At 41.4% G+C, this 22071-nt stretch overlaps 1 protein-coding gene across 2 annotated transcripts in view; it reads left to right on the top strand.

Moving 5' to 3' along the window:
• Window positions 1-22071, top strand: part of slit3 (slit homolog 3) — a 141285-nt gene that overhangs the window by 79750 nt on the left and 39464 nt on the right. For both annotated transcript variants that reach the window (XM_079479697.1, XM_079479696.1), the window contains exons 6-12: window positions 4636-4707; window positions 12866-12937; window positions 14927-15090; window positions 16951-17095; window positions 19136-19207; window positions 19747-19818; window positions 21740-21811. In XM_079479697.1, the coding sequence (XP_079335823.1) occupies window positions 4636-4707; window positions 12866-12937; window positions 14927-15090; window positions 16951-17095; window positions 19136-19207; window positions 19747-19818; window positions 21740-21811 (669 nt within the window). The remainder of the gene's footprint in view (window positions 1-4635; window positions 4708-12865; window positions 12938-14926; window positions 15091-16950; window positions 17096-19135; window positions 19208-19746; window positions 19819-21739; window positions 21812-22071) is intronic.

Raw genomic sequence — 22071 nt, 5'->3', positions numbered from 1 at the left:
ATGGCTACTTCCAGCAGGACAATGCACCATGTCACAAAGCTCGAATCATTTCAAATTGGTCACTGTACTAAAATGGCCCCCACAGTCACCAGATCTCAACCCAATAGAGCATCTTTGGGATGTGGTGGAACGGGAGCTTCGTGCCCTGGATGTGCATCCCACAAATCTCCATCAACTGCAAGATGCTATCCTATCAATATGGGCCAACATTTCTTAAGAATGCTTTCAGCACCTTGTTGAATCAATGCCACGTAGAATCAAGGCAGTTCTGAAGGCGACAGGGGTCAAACACAGTATTAGTATGGTGTTCCTAATAATCCTTTAGGTGAGTGTATATGGTGTATCTACACAATGACACAAAAAATGGCATTAAGATTAATTAAACTACTCTATATAACATTAAACAACATAATGTACATAACTGGTAACAAATAGAAGATGAAACATGATTATTTAAATGAAATATCATCAAATCTGAAGAGTCGGAAAGGAAATTTATTTTCTTATACATGTCAGTATATTAAGTCATTTATTTGAAAATACATAAAATTGTAAATCCATTGCAATATTTTGAAAAATACTTAAGAAATGTTGGAAAAATCCAATGCATTTTATATTTCTGTATATTCCCATATATTCTTTTAAGGGGAGTAATTGTTACTATAGATTTTACAGTGACTTGTATTTTTAACTAAACAATTTATACAATGTTACTGGAAAACTATTACAGTTTTTCACTGTAGATGTGAAGGCTGTTAGGTAACCAATAAACAGGTTTTAACGGAAGCTTTTTAAAATTTTACCTTTAAAATTGCAAACATGCTTTACACTAAGAGACCCAACAAATATGTGTTTTCACAGTCCTCAAACATAGTATACTGTACTGTGTAAAAAGAAAATCCGCTACCATTCCAACAGTCATGTTTGTAGGTGTTACACTGTGTTTGAGCACTCATCACATCACTGTCGTGTGCACCGTCAAACTCTGATGGATGAACGAGAGGAACAGGTCAGCGAGACTCATTTGTCCACCCAGGGGCTTGTAGAGAAGAAAGCAGCTAACAAGGATTGAGATAGAAGTGGAGATTTGTACGTCCTCCCCGTTTCTCTTCCACTGGCTTTTGAAATGTGTGGCAAGGTGACTCTTGATTTAATTGCTGAAATACTCCAGCCCTTGATTTTTTTTGTATCTGGGAAGCAGAAGAAAACGGCCAGGCACCGTTCCAGGAACGAATTGATTTTCTCATATGCTTTTTCTACCCTAATGTCCTCTGTTTGAAAATGGCTGCGCACGCTTCAAGGGAAGGATCTCTTAAATTGTCCTCACATCTCAACGGTTTTACTGGCAGCCGCATGCTGGAGTCAGCACCCGCCTTCAGCAAGCAGCCTGCGCTCTTTATAGATGAGCCATCTGGTTAATATGGTCAAGATGGTTCCTCCATCTAGCAAAAGTCTATATTGCACCCTATTAAAGCAGACACAATATCCCGGTCTGCGTTTATGGCCTCCTACTGTTTGCCAGACATGCTATGACGGCCATGTCAACCGCATGTGCAGGTGATGTCGTAGATTACCTCATCATATGCCCTGTGAGTCTTGTCATTGAAGCGCACAGATTTGCGTCTGATGAGCTCTGTATCAACACTGTGTGTGCCAGCAGGGGTATGGATTCCATTATATCAGTTTGGAAAGCGAATTCACAGGAAATGAAGATGTTGACACATCACGTATTCATAGTGGATGAAAATACCTACAATGGTCACCTGATCCCGAATCCTGCAATTTGGCTGCACTGCGTCATATTCAGTAAACCGTTTTTTAGTGCAGATGCACGGACACTTTCATTTTTGTCCCCATGTGGGAGGCTCTCATCTGGGCGCTAATAAAAAAAACCTTCCTGCTTCATGGTCCTCTACCCAGAATGCCGCTGTGACTGTGCGTGGGTTTGAATTATGGCCGTGAGGGCGAGGTGCGGTCGCTGGCTGCTTTACGAGCTCCTGCACCTAGCAGACGGCAGAGCTTGGCTTTTGATGTACGCTGCTGGTGTTACGACACACTGCACCTCAGGCTCGGCACATGGAGGGATGTGCGTGAAAGCTAACCCCACAAGAGCCAATCAAGATTCTTCCCACTGGGACAACCATACAAACTGAGGCTGTCCTTTTGCGATGAATTCCAACTTTGGGAAATCCATTTTTTGAACGACTCTACATCACAGATCGTTTTGGAGTCTTTTGTTGTGCTAGATATCGAGCATGAATGAATGACGGACATGCGGGGTCAAGCATCAATCTGACAATCTGACAGATTCACAGGCTGGTAAGCCGGTAGAAATACACATATCTGTTTGTGTTTGTGATGGGACACTGGCAGGACTGGAGCCCCAAAAGTGCCAGTACGTGAATGAGATGATTAAAGGCCAGTGCAATTAAAGCAGGGAAATTAAAACTGGGACTTTCATTACCCATCTCTACCATGTTCCACCTCTCAAAACACTCAGCACATACTGTATAGTCACACACGGCACACTCATTTACTTGAGTGCATTCAAGACCTCTATTCACCCTTGCCTGTGATTATTATTATCTTTGTTAAAAGAGGTTTGACCCTAGAGATCCACATGGTAATATTACACATTGACATATTTGATGATCCACACTGCAATATGTCAAACAATGTGTTAAATAAACAGTCTGGCTCTGTGATTCTGAATGGAGCAGTCATGTTAATTTAAAGCCACATTTTTGCAGAAGTTGTACATTTTGTCGGTATACGCATTTTCCAGATATTCACATTTTCCATATATCAACCCATGACCCTGGGCCGTGCTCTGGTGCTACAAGTGTGTGCTTGTTTATACCATACACCTTATAATAACAAAATAATGGGAAGCTTCATTAAGAATTAGCTGATATCTCTTTTTTTTAAAGATAAAAATTGTATACAGCTTCAAACCTTCTCGCAGGAATACAACGTTTGAATAGTCTCTAGGGAATGTTGCGTCATTCGTCTATCGGAATATTTTCCAGTTGTTTCGGAGATGTTGGAAAAGAGGTTGTCACTTTTCTCATAATCTGGCATACAACCCAGAAAAGACCATATCAAATAACTAAAGATAACCGCAATGTGTCTTTTTTCACAATACACTCAAATAAAGGTGCTTCACGATGCCATAGTAGAACCTTGTTTGTCTAAATATCGAAGAATATTTTTCTGTCACAAACAAAAGAAGAAAAGGTTCTTCAGATTATAAAAAGATAAGAAAGAGATGATATTTTAAACAAGCTTTGAGTGAATAGTTCTTTGTGGAACCAAACAAGGTTCTTCTTTGGCATCGCTGTGAAGAACCTATTAAGAATCTTTATTTTAAAAATGATGGTCTGCACAAATAATATTAGCCTAACAATGGGTGTTCATAATTAGATACATTATTTTAGCATTAAGCTTTCTGGATAAAAATGCCCCATTTGCTATGTTTTTTTATGTGCTTTAGTTAATACACAGAAAGTTTCACACACATGGATATATTTACATTTATGCATTTGGCAGACGCTTTTATCCAAAGCGACTTACGTATACGTTTCTAAGGCATTGCTAGTGCCACTGAGCTTCAGTATACAGCTATTTATCAAATACTATATATCGCATATAAAATGTGATTCAAAAGTAACTCGCATTGCAATACACCAACATTTTACTTTTGCACGAACAGGTTATTTAAAATACATAGTGATATATAAAGCATCTGCCGTGGGTGGCTCCCACTTAGTCTGTTCTGTCAGCTCTTATAGAAACAGATGCATGTCTTTTAATAATGGATCCAGAGAAAGAAAGCAATTGTGGTGATGCTCTGTTCTCCCTAAATAAACGTCTCTAAAGATGCAAAGGCTCCGTGCGTGTCACAGGTCAGATGTCACCGGAGCCCCGTGTGCCAAACAAATAACTTAAGGAAAGCATTCAGATCCTGGTTCTTTATTCAAGCTTCTTTCAAATCCACAGGAAGAGGGAGGGGCGGGCTTAATCAGGAGAAACCAAAGTCTGCAAATTAGACTAAAAGGCAAAGGAAGGCAAAAGAAAGACGTGCCCCTCGCGTCTGCTCGTCCATTGCCGTGACCCCGCTTGATTTACGAACCCCCTTCCCTTAATGAAATTGTTTCTGTGACAGAGCCGGTAAAAGCTTGTAATGGATTGGCTGCTCTAATGTAATGAAATTACTCCCTTTCTGACTTGAGAAAAAAAGAGGAGGAGTGGGGCTGGGGAGGGGGAGAAAATGCAATTAATATTTACAGAGAACTGACAGACGGGCTGGGCTGTGCACTATAGCCCACCTCCTGTTCATTCTCTCTCTCTTACCTCTTTTTGCCCCCATGCTCAGCAGTGTAGAGAGAGAGAGAGAGAGGGGTTATAGCCAGACGGGCCACTTTTAGCCAGCCGGTCCTTTATCCTGACTGCGGTGAGGAGTAGGAGAGTAGATACTAGATCCCGCGTTTCTGTGTGTTAGTGTGTCTGTCTCCCTCCTGCAGCCCCCACCACTCCCCGTCCACCCTCTCCTCCTCCTCCTCCTCCCATCTCCCCCTCCTCTCAGCCCCCCGCTTGTCTGCAGACCTGCTTCTGACTCCTGTCTCTCATCTGCAGGCAACTGGACAGCAACCACATCAGCTGCATCGAAGATGGAGCCTTCCGAGCCCTGCGCGATCTGGAGATACTGTAAGTCCACCTCCCGCCTGCTCTGCGGGGTCCTCTCCTCACCTCTCTTCACTCCTCCGCTGTCTCTAACTCTCACTCTGTGTGTTTTCTGACTGTCGAAGGACAAACTGTGTTGCGTTTGGACCTGTGGCGCATAGTCTAATGTCACCCTGTCCGGTGTTTTCTGTGTATGTGTGTGAGCATGTGTCTGTCTTTGCGACAAGGAAAGTTGCTTGTTTGTCATCCTGTGCTGCATTGGTACGTTACAAAAAGTGTCTTGACTTTTCCGTCTTGTCACCGGGCGCACCTTACCGTTAAAAGTACGGTCGCACTGTGCATTCGCGCATCTGTTTAATTTTTGTGTAATGTGTGTAGAATGACATTTCCTACTTTAAGCTGATGTTCGACTCATATCTGAAGTCATTCTTTCTTTTACCATAATCTTACAGCTCAAACCCCATAGAGATGCAACAGCAGGTCTTAAGTCAAGAGTTTAGAGTAGATGCTTGATAACACAGGAGAGATTTAATGTCTTTGTGGGTATGTTTAAAACGTGGGTCAATCCAGGGGATACCCAATCTAAACCTGAAATGATGTAGGATATCGAAGGCAGGAGACATGGGGAGGGGGTCCAACAGCCGCATCTCCATCAAGCCAATTGGCAGAGCACTAAGTGCCCACCTCATCCTCCAAATGAGCGCGCTCACTGGGGACCCGGAGCCAAGCAACCCCCTCCATTAATTTCTGGCTCCTGAGAACACGGTAGCACAGCGTTACATCATTATTAGGCAGGGAGAAGTTTTCCGCCAGCCCTGCTTGAAGAGGGAGAGAGATCGAAGAGCTAGAGAATTACATTAAGGAGAGATGGAAAAACAGCAAGCTGAATGGTCATTGTGTTTCCTGCTCGACCACAGCATAAAATGACCTTATAAAACATGCACTTGGACGCAGGAAAGTGTGAGTAAGCCGGGAATCCATTTTCATTAATAATACAGGACGTCCCTAGATTTTACCAAAGACCTTTGGGACGCAAGGAGAGCGGCAAAACATGAATGCACATCACATTCCTGCCGATTGAGTCATCTTTCTACCCTACTGCAACACGGGTCTGCAGGTGAAACCGTATCATAGCCAGTAAACAAGCTCCAACATAAAGCTCAGTTTCATTTCTGAATAACTAATGTGAACGGTGTTATCAGATAACACGAGGCTAGCCAAACTATTACAGAAAGCTGTGCTATAGAGCTTAAAGCCCACGTGTGAGAATATGACAGGTTTAGGAAATTGATGGTGAAATTAGGCTATGCTGGGGCTTGAGGTCCAGCAGCATTTCAGCCACTTCACCGCAAGTAGTAATGCTTCAATGAGTTTCAATGCAATTGTAATGGTTTCCACATCTGTTTTATAGCATAAGCTATATATTGCGACCTGGGCTAACCTTTATTATTAAACCAGTCTTGGTGTGAACGACAACTTACTCAGATGAGACATGTCTATTGTACCCAGTGGTGAAGATGCTGAGATTTACGGGGGGGACTCGCTTTTTTACACCCTAGATGTAGGGGTGCACTATAATGTGTGAAATGGAAACAGGATTATTTTGCTCAACATTTTAATCATGATTAATAATCACGATTATTCTGTCAGATCTAGAACTTCACCTGTACACTCCGCCCAATAAATGACCGTATCGTGATAATGTTTTGTGTTTGCTATTGCAACTGTTACACGTTAATATTGCAACGATTATTCTTAATTAATCGTGGGGGGCAGAAATAATTATCGGCGGTTAAAATATCAACTGTGCAGCCCTAAATAATAAATAAATAATAATAAATAAAAGATGCAGAAAAGAACTCGGCCCCCACCTTGAAATCGGCACCCTGGATTCCGTCCCCTTGCGTTACCCCCATTTCTTGTCCTGCTTTTACCAAGTCTAAGAAAGATGACAGTAAATCAAATGTCATGATCGTCAATGGGATGGCAGTGGAGTATGACTGTGGTGGTTTTACATATTTAGGTAACCTGAATGTGTTTTTAAATATAAAAAAGTATGTCTATATTTTTAAACATTTGACCAAAGTGGCAGAATAAAAATAATGGAGAATGGGACATTTTTAAACCGTTCATAGGCGTATTTAAGACAATGACTGACGAACATTTATAAAATGTTGTGTTTCAAAAGCCATATGCGATGCACCGGAGTTGCGCTAAATGCATTGTTTGGAGGAATATGCCTTGGTAAGCATACTTTGAAAGGCAAATGAATCTTTTAATCCTGATGATGGTTAAAGGCCTATTAAGAGATGGTGCACTGCGACATAATTGAGAGATTTGAGCATCATCTCCCATCACACACAGTTGGGTAGATTTGGCCGATCACTCTAAATACCAACAAAATACCAGCATGAAGAGGTTTTTAAACACTTCCATCAGATTTGGAAATGGTGATCAGAGCAGAGATTAGAGAGAACAGTTTGTGGCTAACCCTCCTCCACCACTAAATGACTGCCAGTGATTTAACACCTGCCAAACTACACAGAATTAATGATCGGCCCTTTCTGCTGATGAATTGTAATTTATATTTAACATAACTGCGCTAATGACCGAACTAATGACTTCAAAGCTATCTCGGACATTTTCTCACAAAAGACGTGACTTGCATGTCAATGAGCTGAAGGAAGTGCGGAAGGCAGCACGCTGATTAGTTTGCCATCTGCTGGACACCTAAACCATCTTAATAGGGAGCATCCTTTGGTTATTTGTCATGTCTTACACAGTACACGACTCTGTTCATCTGATTAGAAGATTCCTATTATTTTCTATAATGGCGCGCATAATCAGGCCCCCTTATATTTAATTTGGACTTTAAATGTATACGAGACAGCCCGTGTTTTCGGGGACTGTACAATTACACGGTGCTTTTTTTATTACATTTGTGAAAATGAAGTGGGTATTTTGATAAATGGAAGGCTTGTAATATAGTGTGAGAATAATTTATTATTTTACATCATAGGCTATCTCACGTTACATATGAAGTCCAACATAAAATCAAAGCAGAAATAGTTTTTTGGGGACATTTTTTAAAACAGTTCATACATTAAAGATTACGGAAAACCAATAATATAATCAAAAGTGTCTACGTTCAGCTATAGAAAAGCAACATTTTAATTAACAGTTATATGGCCACAGAGACCATAAAGATCATCCAACTGGAAATGTTTAAACAGATTTATTTCTCAACTGAGGCTCACATTTAGCACATTTTGTTTCGATACATTTTGTTTCGGTGTAATAAGTCTTTACAATGTGTCTCTTTTGGATAGTCTTTAACAAAAAATCAAAAATGTCATTTAGGGCCAATTCTTTAAATGTGTATTGTGAGAAACACCATTTTGGAAACTCCCTATTCCCCACTCAGCCTTGTCTGCACACACACACGTACGCAAACACTCACAACACACAAATAGCACTCTCACAAGCTCTGGAACCTCTGCATATTTTATAACTACTTTTTTGCAGAAAAGTCTGGCTCTGATTCAAACGTCAAATCATGTGAAATATCTTTTTCCTGCTGTGTCATATTTTATGAGCAGAGTTATTTCTGTGCCATCTCCTGAAGGTGACTCCTTCCTAGCGTGCATTGATAAGAGGGCCCAAATTTTTACATTACCACATTCTCACCTGCCAAATGCTGTCATTCGTCAATGTGCGCGCGGCACATTTTTCTAGACAGCTTGGCACAGATTTTGCTGGTCGAACTAAAGTGAGTTTAGCGTGAAAGCATTGACACGTGCTCCCTTTGCGGCTTACCCGGGGTTTGTCGATATGCATCATACTTTGGTCACACCAAAAGCATTCTTGTACTTTTAATTCCGCAGATGCTGTCTGCCTAACCATGATCACCATTTGAAAATGTTTCTACACTTTGTATTTACAAAGACTTTCGCTTGGAGTACCAATACCAATACCAATCCGGGGGGCCTTAATGGAAACCCTACTCTGTATTTGTTGTGTGTTGTTAGACGTAAAGTTGATTGTGTAGGGAAGCGTGAAGAAACAGGGTATTAATCCTGGTTAGAAAATGCCAGGCCGTCAGGCTCAAGAACTTGGAAACACGCTGACTGGGAGAGGCTATCACGTTTCTGTGGTCATGTCAATGTCCCAGGATTGTTCTTAGGGGGGATAAAGTAGAAGTTTGATCGAAACGTAAATGTATTAAAAATGAACATTGTGTATTTCATAAGTAAGGTTAAAAAAAGAGAATTTTGGCTTTTCGTGGCTTTCGGTTTGGCTGTTTTTGCAGTGTCATTTTCTCAGAGCAAAGCCTTTTGAATGTTCCTCTTGGCAATGATAAAACTGAGCTCTGGTCTTTTTCAGCCCATGCAACCCCTTATCCTAATCATTTGTAACCCCTGTGCTCCCGTAAAAAACATCAGTACTTTTCAGGTTTAACAAATGTCCTCCGGACTGATAGCTATGCAGCGGGGGTCCCGCAGTGGGAGCTCTGGAGAACAGATTCACTTGAATCAGATATTCCATGCATCTTTAATTTCTTACAGCGGCCGGCCTCCCTCCGGACAAATCAGTCTTACTTCTGCAAGGCCTGATTGAAAGGTTGTCTTTAGTCTATAGACGAGTCTTTATGTGACAGACAACAGGCAGGCGGAGAAAGGGCAAGCTGATGGCTAAATGAGAGGATGGATTAGGGGAGCGGAGGGGGAGCACTTTCAAGCACAGGAAATTGCCTTGCCACAAGACACGGTCCCAATGCGTTATCTACGTGTGGTCTTGCCGAAGTTGGGGGAAATGGGGAGGGAGGGGGTGGCGGGTTGGAAATCGTGCGTTTCAGCAGTCGGACCCTTATGCACAATTAATCATTCGCTCCTGGATGGCCAGAAAAAAAAGAGGTAGGCCGACGGAATGGCTTAGATTCAATCTGTCCTCATTTAAGCTATAATGGCCTCATCAATGCCAGGGGAAGCGTGTCTGTATTTGGTGTAATACCTGTTTCTTTCACGCTGCATCGTCAAGGGATGGAGCCATTTCTGTCCCTCAAAAGAGAAATGAAACTTCCCTCCACTGGGTGTAAACCTTTTTTCAGTTTCAGATGCCGAACTGTTCTTCAATAAGCCCACACTTAGACACAAACCACATGGATGGGATTATGCACAGCCGATCATGTTATTTCTCTGTTTATCCTCATCTGGTTTATTTGAATTAGCAAAGGAACATCTGATTGCGGCTTTGTGCTCTCGGCTTTAAGCAAAACAAAGACAAACATTTCCACCCCGCTCACATGGATTCCTTCGCACTGCAACAAGTGGAGGAGACTTAGCGCTGGTAATAACATCAGGCTCCATCTGGAGACACTTTGATCATTTATTTTGACTGAAGGGCCTGACGAGGGAGTGGCCTGTAAAGTAGCATTTTCCCAGTAGAATGCTTGCGTTGCAAACTCAACGTGTTGTATTAGCAATTCTGATTTACCACAGAACCTAGAATTTCTAGAACCATCTAGAATTCAAGAATCTAGAATCTTTTATATATATTTTATATATGTACAATCTACCCTAGTTCATAAAACGTTCACCACTTTCAAGGCAAAGAATAAAAGAAGGTTAAATTGCCAGATCAGTATGAGATGTTTCTCCACATACGCTCACACAGGAAGAGCACTTGGGTTTCTCAAACCTGTCATTTGAAATAACCTGTCTGTCCTCCTGAATCGAATGCTACTAAGTCAGATGCCGGTAGCACTTCAGTCGATTCCCTCCCCCTCGCATCCACCAAAACAACTGCTCTTATTTCCAAATGCTCTGGGTCGGAAAACGCTGCCGTCTTTTTGGAGTGAAGTACCCAGAGACCCTCTCCAAGTCCTGCTAATGAGGGCCTAAAGAAAATCTAAGAGCACTCAAGGCCCCACTTTCCATCCTTTCGCAACTGTGGGAAAGCTTTCTTGACACAGTAGAGTAAAGAAAAGGCGACCAAAAAGAAAATGTGCCCCTCTTAGACGCTGCCTGTGCGAGGGTTCTGAGCAATTAACAGCTGCCCGATTCAATTGACTCCTACATCAAAAGAGCTTTAAATAAAATCATACAGCTAAACAGTCAAGTTTTACTGTGTGGCAGTATTAAGCATTGATTTTATTAAGTTTCGGCTTGAATGCACCTTCTCTGGAGACACTGTGGATGCGGCCCTTACCCTGCAGCAGTTGATTTTTCTTAACATGTTTTTGATTCATGGATAACTGCAAGGCAACACAGGTGGAATCATTTAAAAGTAATCATTTTAAAGTGTCAGAAATGAAAAAAGTAGGACCATAAAGAAACACCGGACCACTGGACACATGCGGTGCTGCAGCAGAAGGCGGCTCTCTGCAGTGTCTAGGGTTGGATAAAGAGAAGATTGACAGACTTTTACCAGATAGCATCCTTCCGCTGGGTTGATTTTGAAGACCCTTGGTCCAGTGCTCTGTTCCTGAAGCATAGCTCAACAGAAGTCATAGAAACGGCTGTATTAAAAGGTGGATGCGTTGAAGGTCATCACGTTAAGTAGCAAGCATGTCAGGTTTAAGCAACTGCAGTGCACAGTACAGCTTCGTCTTTTACTACAATATGGTAAATGAAATCTACATGAGATCATTTTTATGCAGAGAGCACAAGCTGCACTGTGTAGATTCTCTCGATAATTTAACAATAAGAGCTGTTCATGTGCCTTATTGACCTTTCCTGATTCTCATTCTGGAGATCATATTTGTTCCGTTCTTCACTCACGTCACAGCCTACTTTGGAGGAGGACCCAACAAGAGACCACAAGCTTACAGATAGGAGCGAGTCCTTCCTGAGCAAATTGCACTTTCCCTGGGAGATGATTTGGTAATACAGGCTTTTACCAGGGCGTTTCTCCTTCAGTCTTGCCCAGAGCTTCTTCTATTTACATCTTCGAAGTGCAGAAGAGGACTGCAATGAAAGCTCTTAGCCGCAGCGGCCTTGACAAAAGGATCGCTTTCTGGTGCGGATTTGGTCAGCTCCTCACGTGGGTGATTCCTTCTCCCCGTCTCATTTGTGTGGAACTGCGTGCGTGTATGTGTAGAATAACAATAATTTTCCTGTCCATTTATTTCGTTTTCAAAGTGTTCCACCACGCAACTCCGCCAAAATCAATATTCAGATATCATTTAAAGTTCCGCAAGAATGTTTTATTTTCAAGGGATTACGTTTTCTCTGATTTGTGCAATTTTATAGCAACCACTTTGAAGAAATGACCTAGGCTGGGAAATTTCCACTGTTAAATTTGATCGTTGGAGTGGTAAATAGACTTACTCTGTGGTCATACGCAGGTTTTTACTTTGTTTACCAAAATATATCAATTAAATTATCTAGTCTTGAACAACAGCTGGTGTAATAGCGCATCAATACAACCATAGATTTTGTTAAAGGGAAGGTTTACCCAAAATGAAGTCACACAAAGAAAGGTATTTGGAAGAATGTCAGTAACCAATCAGATCTCATTGCCCATGTACTGCCATAGTATTTATTTTCCCTACTATGGCAGTTAATGGGGGATGAGATCTGTTTGGTTACTGACATTTTTGCAGATATCTTTTCTGTTAAGCAGAACAAAGAAATTTGTATAGGTTTGGCACAATCTGAGGGTGAGTAAATGATGATAGAAATGTCATTTTTGGATGAGCTATCCCTTTAAAGCGTAAATACACGACAGGTTTTTGAAAGAGTCGTTCCAAAACTGCCTGTCACTAAACCTTTCATTAGGAGGAATCCACTCAAACCCCAAATTGTAAACTGAGCTCCCGTAGTCAAAAGTCTGCAGTTTCTTCTCACCGCTTAGGAACCATTAAAATCCCAAACTGAGAACTTCCAGATACTTCCAAGAGGTGGACGTACAGAAGGCTTTGTGTGATGGGTTTGGGGTTATAGGGCGAGTTGGATTGAAAACAAGATTAGGTGAGCTAAGTGGCGCTAATCCAAGCTGTAGCTGGTTTGACAGGAAACAGAGAGGTCTGCTGTCCATAATTATGACCTTTTACATGCTTCTGTGAGCACGCATGCATGTACACGTCAAATGCCATTATTTACAAAGCAGTGTGTGATCTTTTACCTTAAAAGATGTAGCCTAAATGCCCTTTTCTAACATTGTTCTTATCTTTTTCCTCTAGCACTCTCAACAACAACAACATCACACTTATACCGCTGTCAAGCTTCAACCACATGCCCAAGCTGCGGACACTGTAAGTATCAAACCATTTTTGTGTACTGCATGGTATTACTACATAATGTTTCCTAAGGGGATTGTCAAAGTAGTGTGTTCAAAAAGACGCCACCCCCTTGACAAGCATATACAATCATCCCTCAAATATCTACATTTAGTAAGTTTAACAGCCATTCTTTAGTCTTCTTATGGGGATTTTTTATCGTTCTGAGCCCCTTTCCAAGCTCTGTGGTAATGCTGTGCCAGTTTTCAGAGCTCTCGTAGCCAAAGCGGTGGTCTGTTTGTGCAGCCGACATTGTCTTGGTTGAAGCTGTCGAGATGGCTTTCGTAAGCAAAGCCTAGCCTGTGTCGCTGCGCAGCGTTGGCGCTGTCAGACCAAAACCACAATTGATACAAATAATTACATGGCCCCCAAACCTCGCCGAATGGTTCCCAGCTGTCGTTGACCTACGGTATTAACGCAACTCGGAGACGCTTTTGTTATTATTCGAGTGTGGTCATTCTTCTCAGATCTTTGGGGACTAGTAGAGACATAAATAAAGAAATATGTCAGTTGTAAACGCCAGTTGTGCTTGATTTTGGGGTTTGGCTTTAGGGAGGCCGAAGACAGTCTCTGTCTAAAACACAAGGCTTAGGGGTTATAGTAACCCAGGTGCAGATGTTAGGAGCTTCCTACCACAATCAGTCATTCTACTTTCTCTCTCTCTCTCTCTCTCTCTCTCTCTCTCTCTCTCTCTCTCTGTCTCTCTCTCTCTGTCTCTCCGTGGTTGCCGACCACTCTCCCAAGAGCCTGCGCTCAGATCCATCCATAGCTGCTCCACAGTCGAGCAGTCTGGCCTCCCTCACATCAGTCAGCCCATCAGACAGGCCAGCCCCCTCACGCAGGATTGAATTTGCTGATGCTCGGATGGTCGAGCGCTTCGCTCCCTGAGCAGTATTGAATTAACCACAGCCGAGCTCTCGTTGCTACCCGGTTCCTTCGGAATAAATTTTCTGTCTCTTATATCCCTGATATGTCTGTATTGGATTTGTTGCTCATAAAAACAACTTATTAAATAAAATGTTCATTCATTTAGTAGGATGAGGGTCTGGTTTTAACTCACCTTGCCAGCAACTCACCTTCTCCTCTCCTTAGACTTGCTATCCTTGTGCATTCAATTATATCCCATGATATCACCCCCTGGTTCTTACCATTCAATAACTCAGACAAATGAAAAGCGCAAGAAGGCTCCCTCAGCAAGACAAGGAGTCATTTTCTGCGTATCACGGTCGATAGGGTCCGCCCGCCGAGCCGCCCCACCGTGCCGGTTTTCCATTCATCCCCTGCGCACCTGAGGCAGCTGAGGCCCTTGCTCCTCATGTCATCCATCTCTGTAATCCCACTCATCTGTAATTAATCCGCAAAGACAGGGGGCCAGAGACTGGATTTGTAATAGGAAAAGCTCTATTAACACCGTCACCCCCCGCTGGAATTGTCAATGAGCAGTTTTTGTCCCTCGAAAAGGTTTTCCAGTGTAATTTCATTTACAGACGTTGGTGACCGGTATAGCTGCGCCTTTTGGTTTGCTGACGCCTCGTTTTCTTTGAACTGTGTCTCTTCTACCCTTCGTGTAATGGTCCTTGAGAGATTTATATTAAGATGTGAATGGTGTTATTGGGAATTGTGCCATATTGTTGAAGACCTTGATGAAATGAGGATGTAGGCTCTGGGGGATTGTGAGCACTTTATTGTGGTCTTAAAGGTACGCTACAATCCGAAAGTCTGCGTCAACAAAGCTTTATAGAGATCACTCTGCGATTGTTTACTTGATCTTGGCAGCTGTTGTCCTCCTCTTTTGCATATAAATGGTACATGAAAGACGGCATATGATATCAAGTGTGTGGTAAACATTGAAGCTCTTTTTCTCACTGATCATCCACTTCAACAATCTTGTCACATATACAGACCTCCTTTGACCTTTATCTGATGCTCTTTCACTGTCTTACCCTCATTATTTTCTCCCTCTAGTCGCCTGCACTCCAACAACCTGCACTGCGACTGCCACCTGTCCTGGCTCTCCGATTGGCTGCAGCAGAGGAGGGGGCTGGCCCCTTTCACACAGTGCATGGCCCCCGCCCATATGAGAGGTCTCAATGTCCCTGATGTTCAGAAAAGACTCTTTGTCTGCACAGGTATGGCACAGTATTCTCTGCATCCTTTTGTCTTTTTTACTGTTGCTCTCAAATCTATCTAAAGCTCCATTTCGGCTGTATTTTAGCATATAAGAAAGTAATATGCAAATCTGTTCTGCGCATCCTCTCATATTTACATTTATATAGTGCGTTATACTGTACAGATTGCTCTAAAGCAGATCTACAGCAATAAACAGGAAACTAACAAACACGCACAGAATAGCAATACAGGTATGGTTTCTGTATATTTAAACTGTTAAAGTCTTTAATATATCTTTATGCAAGTCATTTATTTGTGAAATTAAATCGATAGGTCACCCCCGTAAAAGAATGTATCACCTCATGTCATTTCAAACCCTTATGACTTTTTTTTCTGCAGAACACCAGAAATATATTTTGAAGAATTTTTGTAATCAAACAACATTGACCATCATTGACTTTGACAACATTGACCTTCATATGTACTAGCGGGTGCTGCGGATAATCCACGGGTCGGGCGGGTACAGCAATAAAAAAGTACATTCTGATTAATTGCGGGTGGGTCGCGGGTGGATAAGATCAGTCATTAATTCCGCAGATATTACCTACATTCTCTAAAATATGAACGTGTTTTAAATGCATTTTTATCAGGCAGACGGGCACTAATTTGCAGAAAAATGTGCGTCGCAAGGATGGTACTGGGGTCCATTCTTAAAGCAGATCCGAGAGAAAATTTTAAAAGGAGAATTAAATCAAACCAGCATCAACTACATCGTACTTGGCTCCGATGTCTATTAGTTTATCCAGTCATTGCTAGGGCTGAACATTTATAGTTTGTGTTGCAATGACTATTAAAGTCTGTGTATATGTTATTTAAAAAATTTAGGCAAATCTGGGCAAAGCCAAACTTTTGTTTTGTTAATAAATAATACACCTAAGATTGGCATATTATTTATCAGAGGCGCGCAAATGAGTTCTAACGTGACGGAAGCTGCTGTTAAAAACGAATGATCCACTGACATAATGCTTAAATCAAAGAATTAGAATTGGAATTTATAATGCGATGATCGGGTACGGGTCGAATGCGTATTTCTAGATCAGAGAAAATGATAGGTGTGGCGGGTGGATGATTTTTTTTAAGCAGTGGATCCGTGTGACATTTGAGCTGATCCGCGCATCTCCAATATGGACACGAAACATTTCTCAAAATATATTTTTTGGTGTCCACAGAAGAAGAGTCATGTTTGAAATGGCATGAGGTTGAAAGAAGATGTTTTTTTTCTTTGAGGGGGTGTACTATCCCTTTAATCATAGTATAGAAATGAAAAGACAGATGTCATTGTTTAAATGTGCTTTAATTGTCTTGAATTAAAGGAAATCTTTATTTTTGTTTTTGTAAAATGCTTCCCTAACATTAACATACAAACTATCGGCTGTTGAATAGACGTAAACTCTTAAGGGCTTTTTCATTGTGTTGTTTTATAAACCCACTGTATACACTGTGATTCTTAATGGACCTTTGGGTTTCATTGGTGAAAAAGTTCACGTTCAGCTCTTGTTAATTAAACCCCCTCGATTAATCAAATGATGAATATACTTCAACACAAACACACCGCGAGAAAAAGCCTTTCTTCATTAAGCTGCAAAGAAAGACAATAAAACAACAGGGAGTCTGTTTTTGCTGATAATGTTCTGTTTTAAAAATGATGTTTTTTTCATAGTCTTGAATGAAAGCTACATCACAGCTACACTAAGTACTGTCGGAAAGTATAATGTTTTTTTGCTCTACGTTCTTGCTTGACTCTCTCATCAAACCCTGTGTTGTCTTCAGTTAATTCCACCTCGCGATCTGATATTTCTCCATCTTTTCCATTTCCCCAGGTCCCGCTCAAACGGAACCAAGGTCATGTGTTCCCCAGGCATCCATCTGCCCCGCCGCCTGCACCTGCAACAACAACATCATAGACTGCCGGAGAAAAGGCCTGACTGAGATTCCAGCAAACCTGCCTGAAGGAATTGTGGAAATGTATGGATTCCATCCCTTACCGTCACAATTTTCCGTTCTGTTGTCTGGTTTTGTGATGAGTTCTTATTGCTGGTGTCCTCTGTGTGCTGATCAGCGTTATTGTCACTGTCTTGTTACAAAAGCCATTAGCAGTGCAGTGTTGCGCCCTCATTAGTGAGCATGTTAACGCTGTGCTGCATGCGCGGATAGATCTGACTCGGAGTTGCTGGAGGTCTACCTGCCTGTCTGCAGGGTTTTAGCAATGCTAAGTTGTGAGCTTGATCTTACATCTACAATAGCGAAGTCTTTTACCTTCAAGCCGTCTCAAGTAAGGTGTTTAGATGCGAAACAGTAATTTATATTTACTGACTATGCAGTTTTATAAAGTACTAATGATGTACAACCCTCATGAAAAGGAAACCCAAATGATAGTTTATTCAATTCTAATCTAAGTTATTTTGGGTTGTCAGCATTTTATGTGATTTGGTTACACTAAAAATAGTTTTTAACTTTATGAGGGATACAGTATCTGACTTTTGCATTGTAATAAACAGTATAAAGACTTGCTTACTAATAATAATGTGCAAATTGTAATCATCTAAACTATTGCGATATGCACATTTGCCATATCGTGATGTTGTCAAATATCTGGCAAGCATATTTCACGACACGAGGAATTTTAGTCCTCATATGTACCGTGATGTATAATCCGAGTTAGCCACGCCCATTTATTTACATATCGCGGTATACACGGAATTGAAAAATCTGCTGCGGTTGACACTTCATTCCATCACGATGATATATACCCTCATACTGCCCAGCCCTATGCTGAACAAACAACACTCAAACTATTTAATGTAATTTATACAATACTGTCATTTACAATATTTGGCCTATTGCTGTTCCAGCTACTTCCGCATTCCTTCCACGTCCTTCAAACACAAAATATCATTCACGATAACCGGTTGTGGCTAAAACGTGCAATTTTCAGTTGTGAACTTAAATTGTTTTCATTCTGAGGATGTGCTTCTATTGCGCTTAATGATAATAAAGCATTGACATGGTCACACACATACATAGTGTTGCCAAGTGTGTCTTCCCTAAGGCTGATTGAATGTTGTCTTACTTTGTCTTGGTCAGGGTATTTGGTATCCATATTGATTCTGAGATCCTTGTTTGCACTAAAGGACGGGTGGGTAATTGCCTTGATATGTGCTGTTCCTCGCCGTTGTTGTTATGTCAATAGTATATGACCTTTACATAATAAATGGATATGCAGGCTAGGTCACATTAGCCTAACCGAGCCGATGGCCGGAAACAAATTGAAAGTAATGAAATGATGTATAACCTCGGGCATACTGTAGGGATTTGCTTATTTCTCCGGGAGTTGTTTCCAGTGCGGTTTACCTCATTGAGCCAAAACACAAATTGGACACTCGATGTACCGGCTGGTCGTAAACCGTTGGATAGATTTCTTTCTCTTAAAGGAGCATTAACTACCAGCTACACTTTAAATAATGTAAGGGCCATTTAGTATTAGGTTCAACAAAGCACATTTTCTTAGTTTGCATCAAACTAAATATATATATATATATATATATATATATAATTAAATGAAATATCATTATAATTTTTTATTAAAAGTGATGTTTAAAAACTGGATTTAGGTTATACAAATCATTCCACATCAGTTTGTGTGTTGCCTGTGAATCAACACGTTGAATAGCACATAAAGTATAAAAGGAATAAAATCTCGCCTGTATCCAGAGGCAGTAAAACCTTTTTGGTTCCACATATAACCCTTATTTAAGTCAACCCGTGTCGCAAACCTGCACACGCTCTTAAAGGCTGAGAAAAATAAAATCACGGGCGGAACTGCGTTGTGAATGGAGCATGGTAAAGCTGATATAGTAAATGTACATTTGCAAAACACCTAAAGGAAAATGATGTTGTTTTTCTGCACTATGCCATATTTGTTTTGTAATTTTATTACGTGCAATTACTAGCGTAATGGAAAAGTCAGTATCGTGTAACGAAACGTATCCATCTGTTCCCATGTAGCCGTCTGGAGCAGAACATGATCAAGAGCATCCCAGCAGGAGCGTTCTCAGCATACAAGAAACTGAAGAGAATGTAAGCATGAACTTCCTCTGTTATGATATTATGCTGTATCTAAAATGCTTTTTTTGACCAATTATATTTGATATACATCAAATTTGGATTTACATGTATAATAAACATGACATACATGGTTTTTGAGACTGCAGGTTTCATGCTATGTACAGTATGATCTCTGCGGTCGTGTACTGTATCTGCAAGTACACTAGCTGGAGGCTTTTGTCAAACATTAAATAAAATTGGGTTGAAGAGTTCATAACAGCGATTCCTAGAGCGAATGTCACCCTTCACAAGGATGCGTTGAATTCTGTTGTACAGCTGAATGCAGACATTACTGTCAAAAAACTCCTTTTGCATTTGCACCTATATGCCTCGACATGCTAGCTTATGCTTTTGTGTCATAAATACAATATCACAAATATCTTAAAATAAAAGTGCTATGACAAATAAAGGATAAAACCTCATCGGTATGAAGTTCGTTAGGTTTTATTGATTTTTTGTGCAAACCACCCCTTTGTTGGTCTAACAGTCATGTGTGTTTAATGTTGTTGCAGAGACTTGAGCAAGAATCAGATTTCTGAGATAGCAGAAGATGCATTTAGCGGCCTGCGCTCCCTCACTTCCCTGTAAGTGCTCCATCTACACACACACACATAGACATTTCAGATGGCACAGGCATCACAATTCATACGCCTGAGATGCATACTAATACATTTCTCATTTTTAAACAACGCCGAAGATAATAGGGTTGCGCACATGTAGACAGTGAGATGACAGGACGAATATCAAATAAATCAGCTGACAGGCGCCTGACAGAGAGGAGACGGCCGTTGTCTGGCTGTGTGTGTATGTGCGAGCGTTTGCTGACATCTGCAGCAGCATGAACACAAGGGAGGACTTTCATTTAAATCACCTCAACAAGTCAGAAAGAGACAGAGGACTCGGCGTGTGCATATTAATTCAGTCAGATCTATAACCCAGGGTCCGGCCCACACATCTGTACACGAGACAGGGCTCATTTACACACACTGCGTGATTAAAGAGACACTGAGAGGAGAAAGATGGGCTGCAGTCTCACAGGGAATGTAGAAAAAAAGTGGGACACACAAGATGAGGAACAAACACACAAGCCCACAAATAAGATTGTGTTAAGACTCTTGATGAGTTGCACATGGATCGCACATACTGAGACACCGTGACTTGATTTACTGAACTCCATAAAATGAAAATTTCCTCTTTATTTACTCGGCCTCATGTTGTGCCAAACCTCTGTTCTGTTGTGTTTTTCTGTGGAACACAAAAGAAGAAATCTTTGAAGGATCTTTATGGACCGCTCTGGTTTGAATTTATTTACATTCTTCGGAACAGATAGTTTGGTTTTGTACTCTGAGCTTCCGCGGGAAAGGACGATTGCCGGTACTTAAAGTGGATATTTCACCCCAAAATAAAAAACCTGTCATCAGTAATTCACCCTCGTGTCATTCAAAATCTGTATTTTGTCCCTTTTAGGTCTTTAAACCTCCCCAAATATCATAAAAGTTGAACGTGTGTTGCTCCAAACATTGACCAAATTAGAAGATATAACCATTCAAAACTCATTCAAAAAGTGTTTTTGCTAGTTTCGGATCGAATTTTCCCGTCCTGCGCTACGTTGTTTAAATAGCAAATGGTTTTGCACTTATTTGTGAACCCATAGGGGTGTTAGTCTATAAAAGAGGTGTGCCTGGGCGCATTGTTGGCGCGTTGCTATTTTGAGGAACTGAAAATAGACTTTGCCTAAAGTCTAAAGTCAATAGCGCATAGTTTTGTTTTATTATTTAAAGAGCGCGTTAGGAATTTGCGCATATAGGCGGGTGCATAGCGTTCGAAAACGTTCTGCCTTTTACACATAGAGGGAAGCGCAGAAGCACATAATAAAGCCAAAAATTTGTAAAAATGAATTACAATGTAAAAGATTATTATTGTGGACATAAAGATAAAAATCCGGCTTGTCCTGTAGATTGTCTGCTTGGGCGCTTTAACCTCTCGCACCAGCCGACACGTTTCCTTTCTGGAGAAGCTCTAACAAATTCTGCCGTGTAAATAGCGAATCCGCCATGGTGCGAGCGCAACTGCCTCCTAAAGGGAAGGAAGAAGACACTCTGATTGGTTTATTGCACATTACGCCCCAAAAACACTCATTAAGAGAACTAGACCGTGCGCCCAGGCGCGCCGACCGTTTTGGACGCGCCCTCATTGCACCTGCGCCTTGCGCTTTAAACCCTGCTCTTAGATCGTGAAAATAGGACCCTTTGACTCTCTCACTCCCGCCATCATGGCTTTGCACTTTAGCTTCTCATTATATTCCAGGCTGTGAGGTAAACTAAACGCTCGTGGCTATTACAAACAAACTCAATATGTCCCGCCGTAACTTCCTATTTTGTGGATATTACAGCAATGCATCAAAATCAATGTGTCATGACTATTGTTCAATGTGCTGTGTAAAGATGCTCCGTTTTTTATTTACTGTATTACTGCATCTCTAACATTATTTCTGTCTGCCTGCAGGGTCCTATATGGAAACAAAATCGCTGAGATCCCAAAGGGTCTGTTCGACGGTCTGGTGTCCCTGCAACTGCTGTGAGTGCCGCATACGTGACTCACTAACCTGCAATGTCAAGAAGATAACGTCCTCTGTGTGTGTCAGCGTGTGTGCATGGGTGTGTTCATGTCCCTCACAATGAGGATACAGTAGGTGCGCTGTGTTACAGTCACGCACGGGCGGGTTGTGGGAGGTTGAACATTTCACCCTCTGTCCTCATAAAATCAGTCAACAGTAGAAAACAGACTGTCTTGTGTTTTCGCTCAAAGTAACATAAAGTTGTATTCGTGGCTTCTCG

This window comes from Barbatula barbatula (genome assembly GCF_947034865.1).
Source record: "Barbatula barbatula genome assembly, chromosome: 18".
In the NCBI taxonomy this organism is placed as follows: domain Eukaryota; kingdom Metazoa; phylum Chordata; class Actinopteri; order Cypriniformes; family Nemacheilidae; genus Barbatula; species Barbatula barbatula.
This window is presented reverse-complemented; position numbering and strand designations above follow the sequence as displayed.